Source organism: Sceloporus undulatus, chromosome 2 (assembly GCF_019175285.1).
Source record: "Sceloporus undulatus isolate JIND9_A2432 ecotype Alabama chromosome 2, SceUnd_v1.1, whole genome shotgun sequence".
In the NCBI taxonomy this organism is placed as follows: Eukaryota; Metazoa; Chordata; class Lepidosauria; order Squamata; family Phrynosomatidae; genus Sceloporus; species Sceloporus undulatus.
Window position 1 is genome coordinate 144,820,677 of NC_056523.1, and position 26,349 is coordinate 144,847,025.

Genomic DNA, 26,349 nt, shown 5'->3' on the forward strand with positions numbered 1-26,349 from the left:
TTATTATTATTATTATTTCCTTATATAGAAGACAAAGCTGACAATTGCCTTTTCAGAGTGTTTGGTATTAGACCTTTCTTCAAACCATCCTGCAGAAAGGCCAGGATATCTTTCACAGATGTGTTCTCCAGCATCACTGAAAGCTCTACACAACACAACATTTTCTGAATGTTCTCCAAGTGTTCTTATAAATAAACTGTGTTGATCTCCTCTTGGATTTAAAAACAGTCTGTCACTGACTCTGAATAACGCTGACTTTTTAACTGTCTCCTTTCAAACTGCATGTATCTAATTTTAGCAAACATGGATCCAGATGAGACACCTGACCTTATATTAACAAATCCTCTCTCAGAGGTAAATACAATGGACATTTCAATCATCATTAAAAACCAAGGCCTGAAATGTCAGTAAGGTGCAATCAAAATTACTTGTGTCTTCTCCTGCCTTATTTTCAACAATACTCTTAAAACTATTGTCAAAGCTGGAAACATATACAATAGGCCTTTGGTCACATCATTGTCAATACATCTTGTTCTTCCACATTTTGACTTCCTTCAAATTAAAATGATTGAAATTAATTTTTTTTACTTTCAAATTCTTTCCAGAAACAAAAAGGTCCATTATAAAAGTCCTACATTTGCTTTGAAAAAGCTGCAAACTACTGGATTCAAGCTCCATTCTCCTGGCATTATTCTATTTCTGCTTAGAATATCTTCTGTTATATTAATTGAACCTTGCACATTAACTGCTGTTAACTACTTTAGATGCCTCTTGGTCCATTTCAGAATTTTTGTCGATTCTGCTATCAACTATTGAGAACAGGATCCTCCCTGGTTGCATAAATAAGTTTCCACTGCTACATAGTATGTGCAAATGAGCACATTGTGATACTGAATCTGTGCTTCGAGATGTTATAACACTAGCCTTAGAACTTTCATTTCCAAAATGTTAATATGCATCACTTTCTCTGACACTGGCCATTGACTCTCTGCATAATGATCTCCGTAATGGGCTCCCCAGCCAAACAGACTGGCATACATTGTTAACAATATTTTTTCCTGAGGGACAAGAGAATCCCTGTTATTGAGGATCTCATCCTTCAGCTTCCACTTTAATATCTTCCAGTATGTTCTTGGAAATTGTCAAGTTTGAAACATCTCTTCCTTATTATTGATAACTGATGAGGGTGAAGAAAATCTGGTATGATACCTTGCCCAATAAACTAATTGAATTATTGATTTTAAAACTGCTAGCACTTTTACTGCATGTATCAGATTCACTGCCTTTACTGGAATTAATTCTGCATTCATATTTTTTTTAAAATCTTCCTCTCTTCTGAAAGGAAAACACAAACTTTTCCTGTGTTTATGAAGACACCCAAATGTTTAATCTTTTTGCTGGCACTAGGTGACTTTTTTCATAATTTATCAAAAATCTGTAAACACTCTATTGATCTTTTGCAGTCTAAAACAGCTTTCTCTCAGTCTTTCACCTTCACTAAGACATCATCTAAATAAGGAAAAAGGAATACTTGATGCTGCTCCAAGTAGGTTACTACTGGCACTAAGAGCTTGGTAAAAACCCTTGGGGCTGGAGCCAGTATGAATGGTAAAGCCTTGAACTGGTAAGGACGATCACTGAACTTGAAATACTCCTGCAGCCTGGATTTATTGATACATGTAAGTAAGCTTCCTACAAGTCAAAGAAATCAAAATTCCAAATGGTTTGTAAAGTCTCCATTTTGAACCTTTTGTACTGGGCAAACCTAGTGAGATACTTTAGATCTAAGTTTGGTCTGTAACCTTCACTGCGATCGGGAACTGTGAAGAATAGGGAATATACTGTACTCCCTGAAATTTCTGATTTTGAAGCATCTTTTCTATGGCTGCTATTTTTAACAAATGATTAATCTCATTCTGTTTAATCTCTTTTTTCACCAATTCTTTTAATGCTGAAGATGAGAAAAATCTCCCCTTTAGCTGATTCTGAAATTGAACTCTGTAACCTGTTGTTACCAACTTTCAACATTTGTCTGATGTAATGAGGGGCCAAAGATGTCCAAGGTGAAAAAGTCTTTCCCCTACTGGTATTAGTCTCAAGTCAGTATTGTGCCTTTCCAACCTTATTGGGTTGAATTGCACCTATTCTGAACTGTTGTTAACCCTGAAATTTAGATCTATTCCATTGTGGTCTAAAAGACCTAAAGTCTCTTTGTCTTTGATAATTTCTTCCTCCATGAAAGGAGTTAGATTCATTTTTTATTAAAAAATTCTGTCAATTTTTTTCTTTTGAGTTGTAGAAAAGACCTGATTTTTGTCTTTACCTTTACCTAGCACTTTACTTAGAGCCTTTTCACCAAATAACAATTTACCTGTGAAAAGCACATTTACCAAACTGGTCCTAGGGTTGTGATGAATGTCCCAATGTTTCAGCCACAAGGATCTCCTTCCAACTATTATTGCTGTGATTGCCCTGGCTGAATACACTGCTGCATCATAAATTGTCAGCACAACTGCTGGGGTCCAACAACCACTATCAGCAACTCAAACGAGTCCTGGGGTTAAATCAGACCCTTGTAGCAGAGCTGGCAATTTCCAGAAGCTGAAGCGTGGCTCCAAAGTCCAATTGGGATGACAGCAACTGGATGTCTTCCAGGAACTGCAGCAATGCAGGGACCTCCGGGGACACACAGCAAACTGATGCTGTAGCTTCTTCTGATAAACCACCAGAGAAACAAAGTCCCCAAAGTGCTCTTTATTCACAGTGCTATTATACAAATCCAGACCTCTAAAACTCCAAACCATACCAATCCAACTCCTACTTCAAACCCACAAGCTATCCCTTGCAACCCCTGGGTTTATATAGTCTCCAGACCATGTAGTCTCCCAAACCCAGTGAGCTCAGGTGTGTAACCACGTCATGTATCTCCTGTGCAATCCAGACACATGGTTTCATCATCCATGGCTACGTGCACTTGGGCACTGAAGTGTCCTTGAGCCAATGAGCTTCAGCTGTGCTGTTCAGCCTTGCCACTCTGCTGAATGCTCATGGCCAAACACATACACATCAAGCATTTCCCTGTGTGCTGTGTTTTAACCCTTCAAATCCCTGACATAAATGATACCTGTTACTTACTGAAGTAACTTATCCAATCAACTTAGCACCCTTTGCAATCAGTGGGCTGATAAATCCTCCGTATCTAGAACATCCTGTTAACCCAGAACATTCCTGCTTTTGCAAACATTAGTGCTTCAATTCATGCCCTGACTGAAGCTTCATGAGTGCTCCTCAGTGTCAAATCAATCCATTTCTTATCTATGTCATGTCTCCTTCACATGGAAGAGCAAATTTGACACCTGATACAGGTTCATCAACCAAAGGAATTGATAACTGCTCCATCAACCCCTTTTCAAACCAGTACAGCTTTTTCCATAGTTATTGTCTTCAGCCTCACAGAGAATGATACTTTTATATTTGTACTATTGTTATTGTGTTCTTTAATTGTTTTGTACATTACCATAACAGAACTTTTAAGTCTTGAAAGGTGGCTTAGAAATCTCTTAAACTAAAAACTGGAAGGAGGATGAAAAGTAGATGCACATATCATGTTCCCCCAGAAGCACGGGTCATTACTTCTTTAACCAGTTTCAAAACTGAGTTGAAGACCATCCTGTTCAGAGAAGTGTTCCCAGGCATTGCGTGACTATCATTTGTTATTTGACATTTTTAATTTGTTGCCTGCCTTACTTTATTGAACCCTTTCCTGTATTGTTATGCATTATTTATATGTATTATGCTATTATTTCTTAGATTGTATGCCATGGGCAGGTTTACTTTTATCTATTTTATTGTTTGTATGTACAGTGCTGTGAAAATCTACAGCGTTATATAAATAAAGTATAATAATAATAACAACAATAATAATAACAACAACATGACATCCCTAATAGAGCAGTGACAGGGGAAAACCACACTTTTTGGTTTCCGCCTGTTACTCATGGTAAGTTTGTATTTACCATAAATGTTCATTCTGGTATGGATTAGATAAGCAGTCCACGTATTACTGGGTTCCTGCATGGCAGCAGATGAAGCAGGAGTCCAATGTCTTGCTTCATCTGCACCCACAGAGGAATAACCCAAAAGTATGTGGATTGCTCCTCTGGGCCATCCAGAGAATGACAAATGATGTCACTGATATGGAGAAGTTAGTAGCCCTGCTATATGGATCTGACAGGCTGTTTAAAGATTACACAGACACACTTGACTGAAAGATTCACCAGAGGAGCACTCAACATCAGTAGAAATAATAGAGGGAAAATATCTGTAGTTATAAAACAGCTGTGTTTTGGAGGATTCTACCAACAACTTTCCATGTCATTTGTGATCTCTCTGGGGACCACCATTGTGATCTTCCAGTGTTACTTACTATCATTTCCTTGGGTTGTAAAAATCTCCTATGCAGAAATTCTGGTTGAAATGTATTATATGTGAATCAGCAAGGATGCTATGTTGTGACAACTACAATTTAGAACTACAGCAGCAGAGCAGAAGAGAAGGGAAAGAGACACTCTCTGAAAGATGTGAAATCTACTATCCAGCACTGGCTTCCTGGAGATCACCCTAGGATCCCCAGGTGCTTCAGAGGCAGCTTCCCCTGTTCTTCTTTTTCTCTGCTTTGTCCCTGGTTCTTACAGATATGACTGTCCAACACTCAAGGGAGACCCCATTCCCTTGCTGGTGTTGAATAGTCAGGATACTATTCAACAGCCACTAAAGCAAGGAGAGGAACCTTCAGTTGGGTTCCAGGTCCCATCTGCCCCAGCTAACACAGCCAGTGGTCAGTGATAATGGAAGTTGTAGCCTAAAAGATATCTGAAGGACTACAGACTGCCTATGCTAACTAAATGTTGATGTCTTTTGTCAGAGTAGAGCCACTGTGTTATAGTGATTTGAGTGTTGGACTATGACTCTGGAGACCAAGGTTCAATTCTCCACTTGGCCATGAAACCCACTGGGTGACCTTGAGCAAGTCACATGCTCTCAGCCTCAATGGAAGGCAATGACAAACCTCTTCTGAAGAAACCTTGCCAAGAAAGAACCATGATTGGTTCACCTTAGGGTTACTGTAAGTTGAAAACAACTTGAAGGAATACAAGAAGAAGAAAAACAACAGTGAATCCTCACCAGGCAAAACAATAGTTTGGTAGAGCTGGTTGGAAAATACATTCAAAAGAACATATTCTTAGTTCAATTTATAGGAGCAACACATTTTGCAGCCTGAATTATTTTTATCTGCACTGCACAACTTGATGCCAAAAAATAGGGATGCTGAGCTCAACATTCTCACTTCCTTGTGAAAGAATTCAAAATTTCAGTACAGGGATTCTATAGCACCACTTAGCTTTCTGTACAAATGACAGGTCCAGTTTCTTACCAAGACAATCATATCCCAGAGCTCCTTGAGCAAGCGGACTTCCTTATGGCATGCTTTCAGCTGCTTATAATCTGGGAGAGATACTTCAAACAAGCCTGCTGACTTCGATAGAGCTGCCATCTCTTTTTCCATAGCAGTAATCATTTTTTGTTGCTAGAAGCAGAAAATGGAAAAGCATTAGCTAATGTTTTAGTCAGCTGAATGCAGATGTTTTGCTGGTAGGAATGGTGAAGATTGGCTGCCTCACCTATGGACCTTCTTATCATATAGAATATGTTAGTTTAATGTAACTTGTTCTGACACCGATATACAGAGGGCAAATATAGGCCAAGGAGCGACAAAGAAGCATTGTAATGTGCTTCTGTGGAAGTTAGCCTGCAAGATAGATTAGCTTCTACACCACTGAAGGCTATAATGATGCATGGTTAGTAGAATATGCATTAATTTTCATGGTGACCATACACTCATTCAAATGCACACAGGGAAGCCACTGAGCCCAAACAGCTTGGCCAATTTTTTGGAAAATGCTGTTTTGCTATAATAATAAAAGCATGGCTGTTATTCTGTAGAGAAGGCAGACACACTGCGATATAAACAGTCCCATCTGTTAAGCAAATTACCTTATTGAGAGATTTATAAGGGTCTGGATCAACAAAAGTGAAGGGTGCATCCACTCTGAATTTTTCCCTGAATTCATGTTGTTTAATCTAAGAGGAAAAATAAGAAAAGAGAGTAACTTGGTTAAGCAGGATCATGCAGCACCTGGAAGCCATAGCTTGGTCTCTGACACTCAGATGAGAACAGCCTGGATAATGTTCTAAGACACATAAACAAATAGTAGTTGTGGCAAGAGCCCTTGTGGGCCCCCACTCTCTAAACCATTCACAATGTGGCACAGCCTGTAGGGAATAATGAGGCATTAGTAATGTCTTTTGTTGGGTTAGCTGTCACTTTTTCCTCACTACACTCTTCATTCCTTGGGCATGCCATGACATGACAGCATGTTAGATTTTTCAGAAAGATCACAGAATCATAGAGTTGGAAGAGACCCCCAAGGGCCATCCAGTCCAACCCTCTGCCATGCAGCAACACAGGATCAAAGCACCCCAGATAGATGACCATCCAGCCTCTGTTTGAAAACCTCCAAAAAGACAAGTTATTATCAGTGAATACACATTGCACAATTAAAGCAGTTTGATAGCACTTTAACTGTAACTGCTCCATCCTATGAAATCTTGGAATTTGTAGTTGGTGAAGCTACTTAGACTTCTCAGACAGAAAGTTCTCCTCCCCTCAGCATTACAATCGGACAGAGGAAATAGTTAAGCACAAAAGGTACCTCAAACTGCTGGCATTTCCTTCGCAAAATTGTAACTTCATTGGCTTGAAGAGGAGCAACATTCTGCTTGACTTGGAATGACAGCTTTTTTGTGTTGTTCCATTGTTCTGGCAAGTCCTAAAAGCAAGTATAAGGACAGCTCTTAATTTTTGCTCACATGAATCAGAGAGAGATGGCTGTTTAGTAAAACCAAGAAAGGCCGCCACAGAAAAATATGGAGTGGGGACAGGGGAGGCAGGATGGGGAAGAAGGAGGTCAGAGTCAAGTTGCAAAATGGTGGCAATAACATTCTTTGTGTTCAGATTTGCAGATTCCTGAACTTTGCTTACAGCATCAATCAAGAGAAAGCATGTGTACACCAAGTAGGTCCTAGGCTTCATTAGTGGATGCAGAGACCGCAGAGCACTGTTCAGCCATCTACACATTGTGTGGACCCAGGGTGACCAGTTGTCATAACCTCCAAGAAGGACAAGGCACCGCAAAATGTAGGACATTCAATAAAAATGTTGAACATTATCAAATAAGAGCTAAAAACGCTAATATAAATATAAATTCATTTCATATGGTTAATTTACAACAATATTACACACGCTGTATTTTATTATGCACTCAACCATATTTTTTGGATGAACTTATCTTCAATACACTGTTTTGTTTGCTTGCAATATACTTATAGAACTCTGAGGAAATGTTTAAAATTCTACTTTACTAGCAACAAACCCTTGACTGAATCTACATTTCCTCACCTCCTTCAGAAAAAACACACAACTTTCCTTCCCCCCCCCCCTTTTTTTTTTGCATCTTTGATGTGTGTTTTTCTGTAGTGATTAGGAAATATAGTTGCAGGCTAAACATTTTTGTCATGCTTACTGCTTGAGGAGAACTGACAAGCCCTTTGAAGCAGTGAATAGCATTAAAAAAATCTATTGGGCTACATCTTGCTTGCCTGACAGGTTTTATGTCCTCAAAATAGAGGACATTTTGGCATTCCTTTATCACACACACACACACACACACAAGCAAGCTTGAAATTTAGGACATGTCTGGGAAAGGAGGACTTCTGGTCATTTTATGTGGACCAGATATGTATCTGGGTGGGGCCTTTCTTAAAGGCTGTACCATGCTTCTGTATCAAACATGCATGGACATATTATAAAAGCAACCATTGCTTCTTCTACAAAAGGAAAAAAGCCAATTGATTCCACTTTTAAAAAGCTAAAAATAAAAATTCCCATTATTCAAATATCTCCACTGTAAAGCATCCAGTAACTTACATGCAACTGCATATGGATCTCTTCAGGCATTTCTTCTCCATAGAGTTTTAGCAACTCAATAGTCTGCTTCAGTGGCTCAAACATATTGTCAGTTGCTACCTGTCTTTCTTTGACTCGCATCAAGTGCCCCATCACTTCTACAAGCCCATCATAGTCACCTTCTTTCAACGGTTTAGATAAGCCTGCATTGGCTTCTTTCATGAAAGCAGCAAGATCCTGAAGGCTGTAAAGGAAATAACAGGTTCCAACTTTGGGGCCATTCAGATTACCTTTGTACTGAATTGTAACCCTGATTAAAAGTCAGAAGTTCCCATTGGCACCGGTTTAAACACATCAGAATTGGGGTTTTACACACCAGAGCAAATCCCCCTTAGTGCGTTTTTTCCGAAAGTAGATTATTTCCCATTTCTTTTTGGAAAACCCATTTCTTCCCTGCTGCCGGCAAATGTGAACTTGGCCCCGGTCATGATCTGGTCAAGTTCAGGGGAAGGATTTAGGTCAGAGGGAGGGCAGAACATGCCTCCCCTCTCACACCGGTCGTTTTGCAAGCAGCATTTTTTATATTTCTGTATGTGTGACAGTGCAAATGCTTGTGGAAGACGATTCACAGGGAAGGATAGATGGCATTTTGGGGTGGAAAATGGAGGCAGAGCAAGGAGATCCAAAGAGGAGGGAAGGATAGATGGCATTTTGGGGTGGAAAATGGAGGCAGGGCAAGGAGATTCCAAGAGGAGGGATCATGATCGGGTCAAGTTCAGGGGAGGGATTTAGGTCAGAGGGAGGGCAGAGGGTGAAACATGCCTCCCCTCTCACAGGCATCTCTCTCTCTCTCTTTTGTAAGTTTATTCCTTTCAATTTGGGAAATTGATACAATGTGTGAATGCTTGTGCTACAAGTATTGTGTAAGGAGAGGTGGCATTCTGGGGTGGCAATCGGAGGGAAAGCAGATGCAGAGATGGCATTCAGGTTGCCTCCTCTGGAAGCACATTTGTTATTATAATAATTATTATTATGTAAGATTATGCAAATGCTTTGGGCTGGAACCTGGAAGGGAAGGGAAGGGAAGGGAAGGGAAGAGGTTCCAAAGAGGAGGAAATGCTAGGCTGGAAGCAAAGGGTCAGCTAGAGGCTGGCATTCAGAGGGAAGGCTGTGGAAACTCATGACTTTGGGGAGTCACACTCTCTCAGCCTCAGGGGAAAGGTAATGGCAAATCTCCTCGGAACCAATTTTGCCAAGAAAACCCCAGGATGGCGTCATTTTAGGGTTGCCATAATCTATAATGAACCAAATACACACAACACACACACAGCTGGAGGTTTTTTAATTTAACAAGTTGACAGAATATGTGCACACTGCTGCTAGTTTTTTTTAAAAAGGAGGTGGGAAAGCACCCATTCAATTGGCCAATGGCTGTAGGATATGTCACCTTTGACGAAAGTGGAAATGAATTTGAATGACAACAAAGGAGGCTCAATTTTAAAGCGGTACTGCAAATGTGAGCTTCAGAGGGGCAAATTGCCCTGATTGAGGTAAAGGGTAGTGGGCACTTGTAACTGTGTTGATTCAGTATGGGGGCAACCGGATCTACCCAGTTCTATCCAGAGCAAATGGGCTAGTGAGAATGGGGCCTGGGATACCTTGACCTATTTCAATAGTAAGGGAAACAGAAATACAGGAGTGTTATCCAAAAGGGTAGTTGTGGGTTGCAGTAAAAACAACAGAAGTGTCTTCTGTCACTTTGAACGCCTAAGTTTTATGGACCGTGACAGTTCTTTCCAGGTCTTCCTGTGAGATGGATGATTCACTTGTCCACTTGGAGCAGGTAGAATTTCCAGAAGGCTTCTGGAATCTTACTGGGGGCTGGACAGAAAGAATTTTTAAAAAATCCAACAGCTGCTGAAAATAGTTTAATACAGTATAACAATTGCCCTATTTAGGAACCCAGATAAAGTCAGATCCTTCAGCTGTGGGATCTACTGCTTCTTTCCATGGTTGTCAGAGGTTCCCTCCTTTCTTATAAATACTAGAATTTGGAATCATCTGAAACTGTTAAGAAGTATTTCTTCACATGGTGAAAAGTGCCAGATCTTGTTATGTCACACTCTTATGCCTCCTGAGGGCTATCTGACTACAAACAGAGATGCTTCAACTCTCTTTCTTTACACACACACGACTCTGAGTGGCTATGGCTGATCACCATGGGGGTAGATGGGTGGAGCTGTGACATTAGAATGGATGTTGGAGATTGCTAAAATTACTTTCCATCCTACCTGCTGGTTACATGGTCAATGAGGTGCTGCTTGAACATCAGGCTCCAGCGCTTGATGGTATTTAGGAGTGCTTGCTTGAAGGGACGACAATCACTTTGCAACCAACCATTGAACACTTTGGTGTTATCAAACTTAGCTACTTCTTCATAGAGTTTCTCATAAGTGTCAATCTAGAAAGCCACAAAAAAGCCATGGCTCAATGGGATAATGTAAACTAGCAAATAAATATTTCTACATGCTCACCAGAGGTTAGAAGTACCTTGTTGCAAATAACTGGTTACTTATCATTAGTCCCCCTCAAACCCTAAAGTATATAACATTGCAGTTCGAATTTAAAAAGCAATAACCTCACAATAATTTCACTTTTTTGCAATACAAGATAAGCTATTTTAATCGTTATGGAGTGATGATGTGACTTTTCTTGGGTTACAAATATGGAATAGATACTATATCTGGGCAGTGGATTTCAGAAAGCTGGACTGAGTAGTTTAACCATGCTAGGAACAGGGCCTTAAAGGACTAGAATGGGTACTTACCCAAACATATCTATCAAATACACAGTAACACCCACATATCACCTCTCACCTGGAGCTGAAATTGTTCTAAGGTGGGTACCATGTGAGGCAAGTACTCTTCTGCATGAGATTCCAGCTCTTCCTGTGTTAGAGCCCGGCCAAAGGTGAGGAAGCGCTGCATAAATTCATGTGGATCATCCATCCAAAGGTATGCATATTTCTCAAAGGAATCTTCATATTCCTCTCCTTGCTTCATGGCACTGATCACAATGTTTGCCACCTCCTCTCGCATCTCTAGCAACTCTCCTGTATCTTCTAGGTCAGACTGCAAAGATGAGTAACATTATTGCCTTTAGGGAAACACAAACGTGCAGAATCATCTCGAGCTTGGGAATACTACTCTTTTTTGGACCACAATAAGAAGCTGTACTTACCGAGAAGGTTCATTTTGGGATGGCAGGGGGAGCTATCCCCTACCATTTGGTTTATCCCACATGCCAACCCATGCTGGCAGGAGTCCTCGTCCTTTTTCAGTTATTACCATTTGGACTCTCTTCTTGTCCTTCAGTTTATTTACCTAGCCCTGACTACTTTTTGGAGTGGTGGTGGATAGCTGCCCCTGCCATCCCAGAATGAACCTTCTCAGTAAGTACAACTTCTCATTCTCGGGATGGCAGGTGGATCTATCCATTACCATTGAAATTTATCCAAGCCCCTAATTGTGGGTGGCATTGTTTTATTCTGGTAATACTAATTAAAGCACCATCCTCCTGTGGTGATTTGTATTTGTCTACTTTATAATGTCTTATAAACGTGGTAGGCTCACTCCATCCTCTGCCTCACATACATCCTGTAAAGATGTAGTTATGGCACATGCTTTTCTTGTTGCTATTGACCTTTTTGAGTGTGCATATGCATTTCTTGGCCTTGGTGCCATTTCTAAATTATAACATTGGAAAATGCATACTTTGATCCATCATGCATTTATATTTTTCAATGCCTTCTGACCTATTGTCCATGGACTGAAAGATACGAATAATGTCTCCAATTGTCTAAAATGTTTTGTTCTTATCTTATATATTTTAATAGCTCTTTTGGCATCTGGAGTATGCCATCTTTTCTCCAGTGGATGACATGGATCCAGGCAAAATGTAGGTAAGTATAAGGTGTCATAGTTTTTACCCCAAATATATTTTGGTAGAAATTTTGTATCTAAGTTCAACACCAAGAGATCTTTTTCGAATTTACATAAATTTGGTTGTAGCGATAGTGCTGCTATCTCTGAAACTCTTCTTGTAGATGTTATTGCCACAAAAAATGAGACCTTGTTGGTCAGGTGACATAAATGATCTTCTTGCAACTGTTCAAATAGTGGCTTTGTTAAACCGTTTAACATTAAGTACAGATTCCAAGAGGGAAACCTGTGTACCATTGGGTTAGTTGTCACTGTTGCTCCCTTTAAAAATCTTTTTATGTGTTCATGCACAGACAATTTAATTGTATTTAACTGTATCGTATTTATCATATTTATCATAGCTGCCACATGATGTTTTAAGATGTTGGTCTCAATCCTTTTCTTAAGCCATCTTGTAAAAACTGCAAGATCTGCTTTATGTCTATCATGTCAGTAAGTATTTTCTTCTTACACCATTCTGAGAATGTCTTCCATGTTCTGTTATAGGTTTTCTGTGTTGACCTTCATCTTGATGCCATAATAGTGTCTGTTACATTGTCTGAATAACCACATCTTTTTAATTTTCGCCTTTGATGTTCTTTCAAGTTCCATGCAATCAAGGGTAACCAACCTGGGTTGGGGTGGTGAATTGGCTCTTGACTCAATAGATCCTGATGGTTTGGAAGTCAGATTGGTGGTGATATCTACATGCCCACCAGCAGTGGAAACCATGTCCTCCTTGGCCAAAATGGTGCTATCAGCACTTTGTGCACTTTGTCTATCTATATCTTTTGTAGAACTTTGTATATTATTGGCATGGGTGGAAATTCATATAGGCATCCTTTTAGTAATTTTACTGATAGAATGTTGAAGTTTTCTGCTACTACACTTCCATTGATCAAAATATATCTTCCTAATTTGTAATTCTTTGCTGATCCAAAAAAATCTATTTGGACCTAATTGGTAGTATACTTTCATGAACACTGTGTTGTTCAGTTCCCATTCCTGGGATGAATTAAATTTTGACTTAGGAAATCTGTTTTGACATTCGGACTCCCTTTCAGATACATTGCTAAGATTGAGGTTATGTGGCCTTCTGTCCACTTGAACAGACTTTCTGAGTCTGTTGATCTTAATCCTCCCTGGTTGTTGAGGTATTGATCTTAATCCTCCCTGGTTGTTGATGTATGTACGTACTGAAACGTCTGTCACTATTTGTTTGTGTTTGTTTTTGATTATCTTTGTAAACTTGTATAGTACTAATCTTACAGTCTTCCATTTCAAATAGTTTATGTTGTGTCATCTGTCTGTTTTGCTCCAAACTCCTTGAGCTGAGAGATGTGTACCCCTTCCTTCAGATTCACATCCATTGTTATTTGCACTGGAGTGTCTATTCTCAGTGGTATTCTTTTATCCAAACTTTTGTCCATAAGCCACCATTGGATCTTGGTCTTTATGTGTTTTGGAATCAGTAAGGTATAATGTTTTCTTCCAATTGCTTGTTAATATGGTAGAAGATATTTTTGTAACTCTCTGGAGTGATATCTTCCCCAAGGTACCAGGTGAATTGTTGATATCCAAACCAGCAGACTTAACGTGGCTCACTCAAGTGATGGGCCTGATCGTCTCTTTGGTGATTTATTATACTTTACAGTGACTGCATACCATATATACTCAACTATACGTCGAGAAATTTATGCCCCAAAATTGCCCCTAAAATCTTGGATAGACTTATATAAGGGTCAATGCATCAGTAGTGCTTAGAAGGGTCCTAAAGCAAGCAAGCCTGATGCCCCAATCTTCATTGAACACCAATTCCTTCCCCCTCCAGTCCATTTTGCAAGCCTTTGCTTCCTGTCAGAAAAACTCCCCATTTAAATCAACGTACCTTTCTCTTGCTCCATTTTCCAAGCCCTGGCTTCCTATGGAAACAACTCCCCATTTAAACCCACTTGCTTCTTTCTCTGGTCCGTTTTGCAAACCTTTGCTTCTTATGGAAAATCCTCTCCATTTAAACCCACTTGCTTTTTTCTCTGCTCCATTGTGCAAGACCTGGCTTCCCATGGAAAAATCTCCCCATTTAAACCCATTTGCTTCTTTCTCTGCTCCATTTTGCAAGACCTGGTTTCCTATCCAAAAAACAAAAAACAAAACAAAAAAACACCTCTCCATTTAAAACCACTTGCTTCCTTTCTCAATCCAATGTTAAACCCTCTCCTCCAGCACCTGGGAATCGGTTGGGAGAGGTCCAGAGAAGGAGAAGGAGGGACAGAAGTGGTATTTTCCCCTTTTCATCCTTTCTTATAGCCCCCTAAGTTTTACCCTTTACTTATCCACGGATTTTGACCCTGAAACCTTCCCTTGACTTATACATGAGGTCGACTTGTACACAAATATATACGGTAATCATTTTTTGTATGCCCTAAGTCATACCATAGTAAACATATGCCATTTATGGGTCTAACATGTTATAACAGCATTGTTCAGTATCTGATTTTCCTGGTTACTCTTTTTTAGTCTCTTAGGGGCTATAGAGATGGGTGGAATGCAGCCGCCCCTTTTCACCCTGGATTAGTGCTGCAGCAACTGCATGCAGAAGCACCGATCCGCTCCCTGGAGGGATCAAAAAGAAGCTGTCCTAAGCAGCTCCCCGGAAGGGGCATCATAAGTGCTACAGTGCGGCGTTATGATGCTCTTTCTGTGCTGCACCATTTGGGCATTGCGGTGGAGGTGTGTCAACATGGTGCACACCATCTAGAAGGGTGCATGCCAAAATGGTGCCCAGGCAGTGGTGTAAGGGCTTGGAGCATGCGAATGCTTAGCCCTCACCTCGCCCACAAACCGGCACAAAGTGCCGGTCTGTATAGTCCTTTAGTTTAGAGACCTACTGTGTGTAGGGTATACACTTTTTCTCTCCCCCCCTGCCCTTTTAATAATTTGGATAACTCAGACCTGAAACAGATGGGCCAGAAGTGCCGGCTTCAGGCTGATCTAGGGGCATTGGCATTCAGATGACACATGCCCCAGATCGGGCTGAAGCCGTGCCATGGCTGCCTAAGGCAGTCCAAACCTGGCTGCAAAAGAAGTGCAAAAAATGAAAGATGGGACTTACTGTGAAGATTCATTCAAGGATAGCAAGAGGATCAATGCACTACTAATGTGTTGTTTCTGAGCACCAACTCGGACCTGCAGGAGTTCTGTTTTTTTCCTTTGTCCATAACAACTGTTAAACTCCTGCCCTTCCCAGCCAGTTTAATTATCAAGCCATTTGGATCTAATATCATTTCAATATGGGCAGGTGTACATTGATGCTCCTGCCATCCCTGAATGGATCTTCATGGTAAGTCTAATTTCTCATTCACGAGATGGCATGGAGGAACAATCCACTACTAATGGGATTTACTCAAGCCCTTGATCTTTTGTGTGGGTTCTTTATTTATGCACTATAGACTGTAATACTGTTCTCCCAAATACTGCTGAGGCAGATTGGAACTTGTGTATCTTGCAGTGCCCAATAAAAGTTCTTGATTCAGTCCAACTCACTGCTTGACATATATCTGATACTGAGTGTGATACTGAATATGCTGTACTAGCAGACATTGAGCTAGTGGAATGTGGCCACAGTAGAGATGGTCTTGGCTTTTTGTCATGATTGCAGCCTAAATAAATGCACGCTTTAATCCACCTCCCTATGGTTGTGGGAGAAGCTTTTTGTCCCATTGTTCTTGGATTAAAAGAAACAAATAATGACTCAGTTTTTCTGAAGTGTTTTGTTCTACTGATGTAGAATAGCACTGTTCTTTTGATAACAAGAGTGTGCCATTTTAGCTCCTCTTTATATTTTGGCTTAGGACAAAAATTTGGAATGCATATATTGTCTGGAGGTCTTGAATTGGTTGGACACTCAGGGATAGATGTGGCATCTGGTATTAAGACCAGCCTGTCTGGCACTACTTTGCAGAAACGTGGATGAACCGACAGCACTGATAACTCAGACACTCTTCGTGCCATGATAATTGCTACCAAAAACTACTACGTTATAAGTTAACATTCTTAAGGTTGAGTCCTTCAGTGATTCGAAAGGAAAAAGGATGTGTCTGTTCAAAACTAAATTTAAATTACAGGTAGGAAATCTATGGTTAGTTGGATATGGCTTCAAGGTTGTTCTTCTTAAAAAAATAATAACAATGTAGGGATGTCCCAATACTGGCTTTCCTAAAAAGTCCAGTACTATTGAAAAGGCAGACACCTGTATTTTCAATGTATTTGGATACAGTTCCTTATATTGCAGAAAATGTAGAATGGTTCATAGTGTTATATCTTTGATCTCTAGATTTTTCTCTTTGCACCATGTTCCAAATGTTTTCCATGTTGTGGTGTATGTGGATTTTTGTGGAGTCTTTACGTGATGCTATCCTGGTTTTTACAACCTGTGAAGAATATCCCTCTTTCAATAGTTTGGTTCACTCAATTTCCAAACTTAACCAATGGGGATTTGAATGAAGAATTGGCCCTTGGTGTAAAATATCTGGTGTCTTTGGCAACTGTATTGGCTGTGTCACCAACATCTGTAGTAGCTGAGGATACCAAGGTCTGTGGGGACAGTTTGGTGTTATTAGAACTACAGTGTGCGCGCTTTACGCAGCTTTCAGCATATGCTGAAAGCCATACGAGGAGAAGGGGCAGCGCGTCTCATAGCAACTAATGGGGTGCATGCATATGCCAGATTCATTTAAATGGGGCTTGAGCATAGGCTGTATTTGCTTTACGCAGGGGAGTCCAGAACAGATCCCCCACATAAAGCAAGGGTGCACTGTACTAGTGCTTCCTCCATTCAAATTTTTCATATTACCTTTTGTATTATTTGTAGTGTTAGGAAGGCCTAGTGACACCCCTTGTGCCAAGTTATCGAAAGTGCATTGTGCGCCTCTGATTTCTTGCTGCTATTGAGAAGAATCTTTTCAATTTTGTATTTTGTGCCTTTGCAAATAGGTCTATCTTGGATGGCCCCTAGGTATCTGAAAAGGTTTGGAAAACTGTTTGATTCAGTTTCTCATCCCCCTGGATGTATATTATGTTGACTCAAGAAGTTGGTTGTTACACTGTGTGCTCCTTTTAGATAGACTGCTGTTATGGATTTCAAATTGCTTTCTGCCCATCTGAATAACCTGTTTGACTCTTGTATCAATGCTGGTGAATGAAGGCCACCTTGCTTCATAATGTAAGTCCTGACTGTAATATTGTTCATCCATACTTGCACATGTTGCCCCTTTACTTGATGTGCAAAAATGTATAGTGCTAAGCTAATGGCTTTCCTCTCCAGACAGTTGATGTTTCTCTTTTTGTCCATGTATGTCCATGTTCCCTTGCCATTAGACTGTCTGTATGTTCTCCCCAGCAGAACAGACTTGCATCTGTGGTCACTTTAACATAATTTGAAATATTTACTGGTACCCCTCTGACTAAGTTGGAGTTTATTACCCACCATTTCATTAAGTTGCTATTTTTATTGTGTACTGCGATTATTATTTTTTTGCTATTGCCTGTTGATATGGCAACAGGAATCTTTGTAGCACCATGCAGTGATGTTGTGCTCATGGGATAAATTGTTTGCACAAAATCATTAGTCCTTGTATCAAAGTTAATTGCATTAGGTTCATTCTTTTTGTCATGAGTAATTGTTGAGGAGCTTGTAATAGTGTTTTTTCTTTCTCGTGATATAATCTCAAACACCACCCACTTGTACTTATTATGGTTCCTAGATGTGTTATATTTATTGGTGTTAAGTGGTTTATTGTAGTTGATCAGAAAACCATATTTTTCTAATGTATGGATTATAATTTGTAGATGTGTCAGTTGAAATTGCTTTGTTCTTGCTTTTGTTAGGTTATTGTCCAAATATGGAAAAAGTTGGATTCTCTTCCTTCTCAAGTGAGCTATTAGTGGAATTTTTGTAAAGATGTGGGGTGCTGATGCTATACCAAAAGGCAAGAACACAAACTAGTAATGATCTTTTTTGTATTGGAATCTGAGATATTGCTTATTGTTTGATTTCAAAGGAATGTGTAAATAAGCCTCCTGGAGATTTATAGAGGCCATCTAGTCTCCTAGTTCCAGATTTTCTTTCATTACTTCCAGTGTCTCCATTTTGAATTTGCAGTATCTTATGAAACCATTGAGATATTTCAAATTTAAAATGGGGCGGTAAGTTCCATTTGATTTTAGTGCTACAAAAAAGTTGAATATATTCTTGTATAATGTTGATCTTGTGGTACTTTCTCTATAGCGTTTATGTCCAGCAAATGCTGTATTTCTAATTGGACCACTTGTTGTTTTTGTATTGATTTTGGTACCAGTGAGTTTTTATATCAACTCTCTGATGATGCATTGTAAATTATGTTGTATCCTTGATGAAGTGTCTGTAGCACCCACTGATCTGTTGTTATATTTTCCCATAGAGTTGCAAAGATGAGCAGACAACCACCTACCGGTACAATAGGTAAGTCAATATTGTGATTTTCCTTTTTTCTGGGAGCAGCCACTCCCTCAGAATTGTTGTTTATTGTACATGCCAGGTTTCCCTCTTTGGTAACGTGGTCTTGGCCATTGCTGACATTGTCACCTGTAATCATTATATTTCTATGAACCTTTGGTGTTGCGATGTGATGTGTTGCCTCAAAAAAAAAGTCTTTGTATTTTTTTTCTTTTGGATTGTTGGTACAACCTGTTTCTTATTTGTGTTTTCTACCAACACTTTATCCAATGCCTCCTCTCCAAATAATTGTTTTCCTTTAAATGGGATAAAAGCCAAGTTGTTCATTGACTTCTGGTCCACGTCCCAGGGTTTTAACCATAATGATTTTCTAGCTATTGTCATAGCAGCTATTACCCTGGACATATATGCTATGGTGTAATTTGCCTCATCTGCTATGTATTGCAACACTTTTTGTACTCTTTCTTGCAGCTTTTGTAAAGTCTCTATGTTCACCTCATCAAGACTTGGTAGTTCTTGAGTGCAGAGTACTGCAGTCCTAGCAAACATAAAAGTTCCAATATTGCCTTAATTCCTTGCACATTAAACTTTTTCAGGGCACTGCCTGCTCTGTGTTCATCTGTGTCCTTCAATGCTGTATCCCTGGTGCAACTACAAGTGATGTCTTTAGGAAATCTGTGTCTTTCTCAAAAGAATATAATTTGTTGGACTGAATTTGAAGACGTCTAGAATTTAATGGAGCTTTCCATTCTGTTGCTACAAGGTCTTTAAATAATTCTGGTAAAGGAAATTTATTTTTCTGAATAGTTTTCTTCTGTATTATTGATGGTAACTTATTTTGTGGTTTTTCATCAGTAATTTGTGCTGATTGATCTAAATTCAATGTTCTCAATACTCATTTTAATAAACACCAGAAATATTCATTGTTAAACAACCTGTCTGATTCTATATTCATGTCATCGTCTTGGTCTGAGGAACCATGTATTTCATCCTTGTGTCCTGTTTCCTGATATGAGGCGTCCTCTACATGTTTCTTTTTATTCAACTTTTTCCTTGGGATTTCCTCAGCATAATCCCCTGCTCTTCTTTTTCTAGAAGAAACATTCCTCTCACCACTAGTACAGGATTCATCCTCATCTTGGTTCTCCAGGTAGTCTATAAATTATTGTCATAGGTCATCTTTACTGATGAGATACCCTGATTTTGAATTATTTGTTCATTATCCACATTTCTATCCTGCTGCACTGGAAAAAATATTATTTCCTATGCTATAACTGTTTTAATTGGCCTTGTGCAGGTCATACTCTCAATGTGGTCTTCTGTATGGAACAGGCATATCTGTGGGCAGAAGTAGTTAATATCTCCGCTTTGTCATGGACGGATCATTTCCTGGTCAAGGTTGGGCTGAAGGTCACTATTCCCCCCATCAGGGGTGGAGGACCTATTAAAATAGTCTGCCCTCAAAGGCTGATGGCACCTGCTAGGTTCCAAGAGGCCCTAGAGGGTTTGATGGTTGGTAATGTCGGTGATTCTGTTGAAGCTCTGGTTAACACTTGGAACAACGATCTTACCAAAGCTATAGACACTATCGCTCCCGAGTGTCCTTTCCAACCCGCCTCTAATCATAATTCGTGGTATACTCATGATCTCAAAATTATGAAGCAGGCTGGACAACGGCTAGAGTATCGCTGGCAGAAATATTGACACATGCCTGATAAGACACGCCATAGGGTTTTCCTTATATCCTATGGAGTGGCAATAGATGCAGCTAAAAAGTCTTTCTATTCTGCATCTATTGTGTCTGCGAAGTCTTATCCAGCAGAGCTGTTCAGGGTGGTAAGAGACTTGACTCAAATGCCCCACTCTGAACTCTTTGTTAGAACCTACAAAAGCCTGCTGTGATGCTTTTAATAACTACTTCACAGACAAAATCTCTCAGATAAGAGCCGATTTGGATGCCGGCCTTATGACAGAGGTGACAGAAGAGGTACCCAGTGCCTCTGCCTATACTGTTATTCTGGATCAGTTTGAGTTGGTTAGTACCGAGGATGTTCACAAGCTCCTTGGCAGTATGAAAAAGACAACTCGCTCTCCCGATCCTTGCCCATCTTGGCTGGCTGTCCAGGGGGGAGATACCATTAAGATGCTGCTAAAAAACATAATTAATGCATCTTTCAGGGAAGGCTGTCTTCCATCTTGCCTGAAAAAGGCAGTGGTTAAACCACTTCTAAAAAAGCCTTCCCTTGACCCCCTGGACAGAAACAATTACAAGCCAGTTTCGCTTTTACCATTCTTAGGCAAGGTAATCTGGAGGGCTGTCGCCACTCAACTCCAAGCAGTCTTGGAAGAAACGGATTTTCTAGATCCATTTCAAACCAGATTTAGGACGGGTTATGGAGTTGAGATGGCCATGGTTGCCTTAGTCGATGACCTCCGTCTGGGCATTGACAGGGGAAGTGTGACCCTGCTGGTGCTCTTGGACCTCTCAGCAGCTTTTAATACCATTGACAACAGTATCCTTCTGGAATGCCTAGGAAAGTTGGGTATTGGGGGCACTGCTTTGCAGTGGTTCCGGTCCTACCTCTCGGGCAGATTCCAGATGGTGTTGTTTGGGGACAGTTGTTCGGCCAAGAGGGAGCTCAAGTTGGGCATCCCTCAAGGCGTGATTCTGTCCCCAATGCTGTTCAACATTTACATGAAGCCGCTGGGTGAGATCATCCAGAGACATGGAGCGGAGGGTATTAGTACACTGATGACACCCAAATATATTTCTCTATGTCTCAGACTGATGCAGTGACTAAATATGGCATCTCTCCTCTGAATGCCTGTCTTAATGCGGTAATGGACTGGATGAGGGAAAACAAACTCAAAGTGAATCCAGGTAAGAAGGAGGTACATGTAATAGGGACCCCTTATCCAGGAATGGAATTATGCCAGTCAGTTTTGGATGGGGTCACACTTCCCCTGAAGGACTCTGTCCGCAGTTTGGGGGTGCTCCTTGACTTGTCTCTTCAGCTGACAGCTCAGGTGGATGTGACAGCCTCGAGGAGGCCTTGGAGGTGGCACCGCACTCCGGTCCTGGGCTAAGGCCTCCTCCAGCCCCGGGGAGGCCTTGGAGGTAGCGCTGCACTCCAGGTCTGTCCCTGAATGAATCTTCACAGTAAATTCAATCTCTTTTTGCACTCCTTTTGCAGCCGGGTTTTGACAGCCTTAGGCAGCCACGGCACGGCTTCAACCCAATCCATGTGTGTGTGTCATCTGAACGCCAATGCCCTCAGATCAGCCTGAAGCTGGCACTTTTTGGCCATCTGTTTGGGGCCTGAGTTAACCAAATTATTAAAAGGAGGTGGGGGGGGGGAGAAAAAAAGTGTATACCCTCAACACAGCAGGTCTCTAAACTAAAAGACTAAAAAAGAGTATCCAGGAAAGTCAGATATTCAGCAATGCTACTATAACATCTTAGACTCATAAAAGAACTCTTGCAGGTCCAGGTTGGTGCGCAGAAACAACTCATTAGTAGTGGGTTGTTCCTCTGTGCCATCCTGTGAATGCACTCCTTGCTAGTGGTCTGTTGCAGACTGCGAGATCTGTTCACTGTGGTCTCATGCCACCCAGGGCGCACTTGTGGGTGGAGCGGCCAGAGGCTGCTAAAAGCTGCCCATCTGCTTGAGGCTCAAACCTTTTGACTTGTAGGCACAGACACACATGGTCCTGCATTTATATCTTCCGCACAGACGAGAATTTCAGGTTAATTGATGTTTTGTGGATTTTAGTACTATTTGTTTTAGATCTTTCTCTCAAATCTCTCTCTCAATCTGTCTCCCTCTGAATGCATATATATATCTAGAGAGAGAGAGAAAGAGAGAGAGAATGTGCTATCTTTATGTTTGTACTGTTATGTTTTGGCACATGAGAGACTTTCAGGTTACATAGTAGAGTAGTGAAGCTTCAAACAACACAAAAACAAAGTCTCATATAAAAGAGATGTTCTAATGCACCATCAGAAATGGTAACTGCTCAAAGAATTACAGTATGCAGCTAAGTAAACCAAGAGAAGATACCACATTCAGTGCTCTCCACCCTGAATTAAGGGGAAAATGTCTGCCAGATAAGGACTAACCTTGTAGCTGAGTTTCCCTTCTGCCAATCGTGGTATAAACTTAGCTGTTTCATAGGTATCATTCATCAGATTTTCTATCATTTCCAAAAAACCCTGGTCTGCTCCCACTTCCAGCGATGGACGATACCTTAATTCATCTTGATACAGTTCCATGCGCACTTCAAATAAAGGGGCTACATTGGCCTAAAACAAATTAGTATATTCTAGTCAGTTTTTATCATTCTTAAATTCAAAATATAGTTTGAATATCTTTCCATCAGCTCCCTGCCTTTCCCATCCCATAATTATGGCTATGACTTCTGGTCCCCTTATCCACAGACTATACATCCATGGATCCATGGCTTGAAAATATATATTTTAAAAACCTCCAAAAATCCAAACCTTGACTTTGCCATTTTATATAAGGGATACGATTTTACTCCACCATTGTATATAATGGGAGTTGAGCGTCCATGGATTTTGGTATCTACAAGAGGTACATGGACCCATTGTATTCTTTATAACAGAAGTTGTGTGGACAGAATGTGTAAATGTAGATCTGAGATATTTGAGAAGATATAAGAATGTTCAAAAGCATCAATGTTTCCCAATAAGCAGGTGTGAGAATTCACTTAAAATTTACCTACCCTTTCTTCCCTATATCTTTGGGATCGCTATGCACTCCTATCACCAAATCTGCTGCTAAGCATACAAAAATTAGTGTAACAAAATAATGCTTTGGGTGTGGAGTGGTGGTGGTGGTGAGTTAATGGTCTATTGGATTATGCCAATGGGGGAAGGGAATTCCCTTTTCCAAATTTCTTTCCCATCAGAATCTCTGGGCCTGAACAGACAGGCCAAAATAAAGCTGCTTCGGGTTACTTTGGAGGTATGCTGTTTAAATGATGCATGCATCCTAAGAGGCTGTAAACCACACCAAAGCCAGGCTCCAGTCCTAAGGACTGAAGCACAGCTTTGGCACAGCTTCTATCTTCTTAAGATGTACATGTCATTTAAACAGTATACCTCCAAAGTGACCCAAAGCAGCTTTATTTTGGCCTTTCTGTTCGGGCTCAATGGGAAACAGAATATCAAACAAACAAGTATGAGTTTTTACATGGACATGGGGGTGCTTACCACTGCCTATTTTTTGCAGCTATAAGTTCTTAGTGGCCATAGATGGGATCTCCAGTATAGATGTTGAATACATACCGAATCTTTTCTTTGTGGGCAGAAAGGTCTCTTTGCCTCATTCTGACATCTGTCACTTTGTTGACTAAAGGACTCAGGATTGCACTTTTATTCTAATTTTGACCTTTATCACAGGAAAAAAGAAAGCCAAAACAGAGCAAGAGAATAGCAGCTTTCTCCATGCCTCTCTGCATGCCATCATAGCACTTCCGTTCTCTTCCCAAGGGAGAAAGTTGTAAAAGCGTGTCTTTTGTTGAATTGTTTTTTCCAGAGTGGCAAAAGACACGCTTTCATGCCCATCCTACTTGGGAAGAGAACAGAAATATAGTCAGCCTGTCCCATATGCGGGCTTCCCATATGTTGACTTGAGGTCACACGGCTGAGAAGCCCCATTTTAATTATTGGCACGTGCACCACGCTGAGCACAGGACCACACCCCAGTAATCTAAATAGGGCTTGAGCATGCACAGAATTTGCTTTATGTGAAGGAGGGGGGTCTGGAATGGATCCCCCGCATAAAGCAAGAGTTCACTGCACTACAACAGTGTGCAGACAGACATGGAGAAAGTTGCTACTTTCCCTTTCATTTCAGTTTTTTTTTGTCATGTGATAAGGACATAAGGAAATTTGTTTGTACATCTGTAAACATTTAGAATCATAGAATCATAGAGTTGGAAGATATCACAAGGGCCATCCACTCCAACTCCCTGCCATGCAGAAATTCTCAATCAAAGCATCTCCAACAGATGGCCATCCAGCCTCTGTTTAAAGATCTCCAAGGAGGGAGACTCCACCACTCTTCGAGGAAGAGTGTTCCCCCATTGAACAGTCCTTACTGTCAGGAGGTTCCTCCTAATGTTGAGGTGGAATCTATTTTCCTGTAGCTTGTTTCTATTGTTCTGTGTTCTAGTCTCTGGAGCAGCAGAAAACAAGTTTGCTGCATCCTCAATATGACATCCCTTCAAATATTTAAACAAGGCTGTCATATCACCTCTTAACTTTCTGTTCTCCAGGCTAAACACATCCAGCTCCCTAAGTATCTCCTTGTAGGACATGGTTTCCAGAGCCTTCAACATTTTGGTTACTCTCCTCTGGACATGCTCCAGCTTCTCAACATCCTTTTTGAATTGTGGTGCCCAGAATTGGAAACAGTATTCTAGACGATGCCTGACCAATGCAGAATACAGAGTAGTTCCCTTAACTTAGACACTATTCTTCTATTGATGCAGCCTAGAATGGCATTGCCTTTTTTAGCTGCTGCATCACACTGTTGACTCATGTTCAGCTTGGTCTACTAGGACTCTTAGATCCTTTTCACACACAATCTCATTCAGCCAGGTGTCTCCCATTCTATCTCTATGCATTTCATTATTCCCCCCCCCCCCCCCTGCCCTACCCCCCCTTATTTGTTAGGTAACAAAATTCATTTTGTTAGTTTTGGCCAAGTTTTCTAATCTATTAAGGTCATTTTGAATTTTGATCCTGTCCTCTGGGGTATTAGCTATTCCTCCTAATTTGATGTCATCTGCAAATCTGATAAGCATGCTCCCAATTATTTCATCTAAGTCTTTGATAAAGACGTTGAATAGCACTGGGCCCAGGACAGAGCCCTGTGGCACAACACTGGTCACTTCTCTCCAGGATGGAGAGGAGCCATTGGTAAGTACCCTTTGGGTTCGGCCAATCAATCAATTACAAATTCATTTAGCAGTTGCATTGTGTAATCTACAATTTACTAGCTTGTTTGCAAGAATGTCAAGGGGACCTTGTCAGAGGCCTTACTGAAATCAAGATAGGCAATATCCATAGTATTCCCTTCATCTACCAAGCTGGTAATTTTATCAAAAGAAGAGATCAGATTAGTCTAGCATGACTTGTTTTTCAGAAACCTATGTTGACTTTCTGTGATTATGGCATTGCCTTCTAGATGTTCGCAGACTCTCTGTTTAATGATCTGCTCTAGAATCTTTCCTGGTATTGATGTCAGACTAACTGGATGATAATTGTTGGGATCCTCTTTTTTCCCCTTTTTGAAGATGGGGAGAACATTTGCCCTCCTCCAGTCTGCTGGGACTTCTCCTGTTCTCCAGTAGTTCTCAAAGATTATTGCCAATGGCTCTGAGATTACATTTGTCAGCTCTTTTCATACCCTTGGATGTAGTTCATCTGGTCTCGGATATTTAAATTCATTTAGATTAACAAAGTATTCCTGTACTACCTCTTTACTTATTCTGTGCTAGATTTCCCCTGTTGTGTCCTCTGCTCCATTTTCCTCAGGTTGAGCACCCTTTTGCTTTTGTGAGAAGACTGAGGCAAAGAAGGTGTTGAGTAATTCTGCCTTTTCTCTGTCCCTGTTAGTATTTTGCCATCTTCTCCATGTAGTGACCCTACTATTTTGTTCTTCTTTTTGCTGTGAACATACCCCCATAAGCCCCTTTTATTGTTCTTAACCTCTCTTAGCAAGGTTGAGCTCATTCTGCATTTTAGCTTTTCTGACTTTTCTCCTACACGTATTCGCTATTGATTTGAATTCTTCTTCAGTGATTTCCCCCTTTCCCCA

The 26,349-nt window shown here is 40.6% G+C and overlaps 1 protein-coding gene and 1 long non-coding RNA gene across 2 annotated transcripts in view; one reads left to right on the forward strand and one right to left on the reverse strand.

The window, feature by feature from the left end:
* The window catches only part of DNAH17 (dynein axonemal heavy chain 17), a 138,058-nt gene that overhangs the window by 85,544 nt on the left and 26,165 nt on the right, over positions 1-26,349 (reverse strand). The window contains exons 19-25 of the mRNA XM_042452577.1: positions 22,620-22,802; positions 10,903-11,157; positions 10,318-10,487; positions 8,048-8,270; positions 6,774-6,890; positions 6,055-6,141; positions 5,435-5,587 (exon numbers count right to left, since the gene is read on the reverse strand). Of these exons, the coding sequence (XP_042308511.1) occupies positions 5,435-5,587; positions 6,055-6,141; positions 6,774-6,890; positions 8,048-8,270; positions 10,318-10,487; positions 10,903-11,157; positions 22,620-22,802 (1,188 nt within the window). The remainder of the gene's footprint in view (positions 1-5,434; positions 5,588-6,054; positions 6,142-6,773; positions 6,891-8,047; positions 8,271-10,317; positions 10,488-10,902; positions 11,158-22,619; positions 22,803-26,349) is intronic.
* LOC121922802 overlaps positions 11,922-26,349 on the forward strand; it is a 30,162-nt gene continuing 15,734 nt past the window's right edge. The window contains exons 1-2 of the long non-coding RNA XR_006102232.1: positions 11,922-11,987; positions 18,465-18,505. This is a non-coding gene — a long non-coding RNA (uncharacterized LOC121922802). The remainder of the gene's footprint in view (positions 11,988-18,464; positions 18,506-26,349) is intronic.